At 44.7% G+C, this 3,332-nt stretch overlaps 1 protein-coding gene across 1 annotated transcript; it reads right to left on the bottom strand.

The window, feature by feature from the left end:
- Positions 1-377: 377 nt before the first annotated feature.
- Positions 378-3,109, bottom strand: acvr2ba (activin A receptor type 2Ba). The gene is made up of 7 exons (XM_020625486.1): positions 2,927-3,109; positions 2,632-2,719; positions 2,398-2,531; positions 1,785-1,928; positions 781-898; positions 527-641; positions 378-452 (listed from the first exon to the last, which is right to left on the bottom strand). Exons 1-7 carry the CDS (start codon positions 3,107-3,109, stop codon positions 416-418), a joined length of 819 nt encoding a protein of 272 aa, XP_020481142.1. The 3' UTR covers positions 378-415.
- Between the last annotated feature and the right edge of the window lie 223 nt (positions 3,110-3,332).

Consider the following 3,332-nt stretch of genomic DNA (forward strand, 5'->3'; position numbering starts at 1 on the left):
CTAGATGTCAAGATTGACATGATGCAGGAGGTTCAAGAAGTAGAAAGGGCTATATAATCAGCTGCAAGGCTGATAAGACAGACTCAGACTTGACGAGCGTGTGGGTACATTTGGGGGGACTTGAGAAGACAGACAAAGACCCCAAACTCTGCAGAGATCCACAACTCCAGGTGATTCTGTTTCTCTCCCTCTGAATTAACATTACAATATATTGTTCGATAAATGATGATTGGCACTGCAGTGATTCTCCCTGTGAATTAATTCTATACACGACACTACTAGAGCTGGTTCTGTCACATTTCAAGGAACCACAATGCAGATACAGCACTGTAGCTTTGTTTGTTTGTAAAGATTTGTTACAGCGTGACAACAGCTCCCACAGCTCCCACATCTTGCTGGAAGTTAATGGCCCCCTCTAAAACCTCTGGAGCCATGTAGCCCAGGTACCCAACCTGCAGAAACCAGACAATTGTTGGTGTGTAACTGATACTCGTCAATGTGGCAACTATCAGTTGGAATGGCTCACCTGTCCGTGTGAAACTCCAGGCGGGTTCCCTGGCTCAAAGCATATGGCGAGACCGAAGTCGGTGATGACCACAGTGAGGTCCAAGCGCAGCAGGATGTTCTTACTCTTAAAATCCCTGAAAAAGAGAAAGATTTTGGGAGGGGCATCAAAGGCAAAAGGGAACCTGGTCTGAAATCTAAAGACCTGAATCTATATTTTCTGTTTAAAGAGTTGACTGACAGACCTATGAGCGATGGCTGGTTTGGCTTCAATACCTTTCTGTGGGGGGACATCTTCATGAAGGTAAGCCAATCCATGCGCCATAGACTCAGACACGTGGCACAGCTTGGACCACCCTAGCACATTTCCCTTCAGGAAGTCTGACAGGGAGCCCTGCAGGAGACACAAGGAGGGATTTGATTGGTTTTCATTCAGAATCACATCCCTACAGCCCCTTAGGGAAGAGGACAGGTAACAAAATTTAATGACAATAAAATGTAATTTTATTCAGTGACCATAAAACAAAAAAACCCTCCACAAAATCCATCCATTATCTTCCGCTTATCTGGGGTCAGGTCACCGGGGCAGCAGTTCAGTAAGGCAGTCCAGACTTCCTTCTCCCAGGTGACATGTTCCAGTTCCTCTGGCAGGATTCCAAGGCGTTCCCAGGCCAGATGAGATATATAATCTCTCCAGTGTGTTCTGAGTCTGCCCCAGGATCTCCAACCAGTTGGATGTGCCAAAGGGATCTCCAAAGGGAGGTGCCCTGGAGGCATCCTGATAAGATCCCCGAACCACCTTAACTTTCCTCCTTTATATGTGAAGGAGCAACAGTTCTACTCTAAGCCCCTTTTGGATGTCCAAACTCTACACATTATTTCTAAGGGTAGGCCCAGCCACCCTATGAAGGAAATTTGTTTTGTCCATTTGTACTCACGATTTTATTCTTTCTGTCACTACCCATAGGTGAGGGGTGGAGCGGAGACTGACTAGTTCATTGAGAGCTTTGCCTTTTGGTTCAGGTCCTTTACCACGATGGTCTGGTACCACGTCTGCATTACTGCTGATGCTGTCCATCCGCCTGTCAATCTCACACTCGATTTTACCCTCACTTATGAACAAGACCAGGAGATACTTAGACTACTTCACTTGGGGCAGCAACTCACTCACAACTCGCTCGTTCTGCGATGAGTCCTGATTCTGTTCCCAGAGGAAGATGAGGAGGAGTTAAAAGAGCAAACACTATATTTGATTGGTCAATTTGTTGACTGATTTGCACCTGGATGGGGAAGATCTTGACAGCCACATAGTCATTCAGAATTTGGGCCTTCCAGATGCAGCCAAAGCACCCCCTGGCCTTTACCTCCAGCAGCTGCAGAGGCTTGAGACCCAGAGGGAGGGCAGCAGGAGGAGGAATAGTATTCTGGAGGACAAAGAGAGGAAAGCAGGGGGCTTGGTTTCATCAGGAAAATACTAAATAACTTCAAAGAGGAGGAAATGATCATAAAATAAAAATGACTTAACAAAAAATACAACCATGAATGTTCACAAAAATTAAAAGTAAAGCAGCCTCATGCTGACAAAAAGGAGAAATTCACATATCTTACTTTCCTTCATCAGCCTCTGTTACAATATTTCAAAATGAGTATAACTATACCCATACACAGCCCTGCAAATAATTCCTAGAAAAATAAACCTTATTTTATAAAGAGGAATATAAATCCATAAAATACACCAAATTACTTTAAAACTATCAAACATTATTATAATACACAAAATTACTTTGAAAACACAACAAACTACCATATAAATACATAACATTACCACAAAGAGAAAATGTTTACAGAAAATACACAACAGCATCAACACACATGCGATAGCCAACTGTCCACCTGTCCATACGGTGGTTTCCGGTGTCGGTGCGTCCAGACTGTGGCGAGCAGAGCGACCGACAGCAGGGCGGCAGAAAGCAAGAAGGAAACTGTCGCTGTCAACAGTCTCACACTGGCGAGCGGGGCGTTGGTCCCTGAAACACACAAACACAGAGAAAATGTTGGAACAACAATTTGCTTAGCTAGTTTTATTTCATTAGTTTAGTTTTTATATTCATAACATTTTAGACTCACGTGTTTCAGTGACTTCCGGAAGGTGTGTGAAGTTCTTGTTGCAGAAGTTTCCTTCACAGCAGCAAAAAAAAAACCTGGGAACGCTCCTCTGTCACTACGCACTGCAACCTGTGACAAGTATACAGAGAAACTACATTTAATATTGCTACTATATCAGCTATTAGCTGACTACTGCAGGGTTTCCATACCACAGAGTGCCCATGCCAAGTAAAAAGGCAACTACTACATCTGCTACTATTAAAACTACATACTTCTACTAGATGTTGTAGTATTACACAACTATCGCTGGTGCTACAGAGTACTGCATGTATGAGGACCGGTCATAGCAGTTGATGTCATCCAGCCAACAGCCCATCTTCACAAGCTCGACAGCGCCAGACTCGTTCATCCATGATGCGTAGCAGTGCAAACATTTGTCTGGGTCGCCATGGCAACGCTCCACCCCGCTGCGATTAGTCCGCTCCAGCTCGTAATTCATATAGTAGTACAAACACTCTGTGGTGTCAGCCGCCCCAGGGCCACTGCCTGTAGCACACAAAAGGCAGCATCCACATTACTTTGAAATTAATTTGTAGGTTTGCTTAGGCCCCTCCTTGAACCGCCCCCTTATTGTGGTGGAGGAGTTTGAGTACCCGAGTGATCCTAGGAGCTATGTTGTCATGGGCTATATGACACTGGTAAGGTTTCCCAAGGCAAACAGG

The sequence above is a fragment of the Monopterus albus genome, unplaced genomic scaffold (assembly GCF_001952655.1).
Source record: "Monopterus albus unplaced genomic scaffold, M_albus_1.0 scaffold355.1, whole genome shotgun sequence".
Taxonomy (NCBI): Eukaryota; Metazoa; Chordata; class Actinopteri; order Synbranchiformes; family Synbranchidae; genus Monopterus; species Monopterus albus.

Bases quoted from the DNA above. Each gene is read 5' to 3' on its own strand.
- acvr2ba (XM_020625486.1), bottom strand. From the start codon at position 3,109: ATGAATTACGAGCTGGAGCGGACTAATCGCAGCGGGGTGGAGCGTTGC. The intron at 2,532-2,631 runs GTGAGTCTAAAA...TGTGTGTTTCAG, and splicing joins TCCGGAAGTCACTGAAACAC to GGACCAACGCCCCGCTCGCC. The intron at 1,929-2,397 runs GTGGACAGTTGG...TTTGTCCTCCAG, and splicing joins GGAAACCACCGTATGGACAG to AATACTATTCCTCCTCCTGC.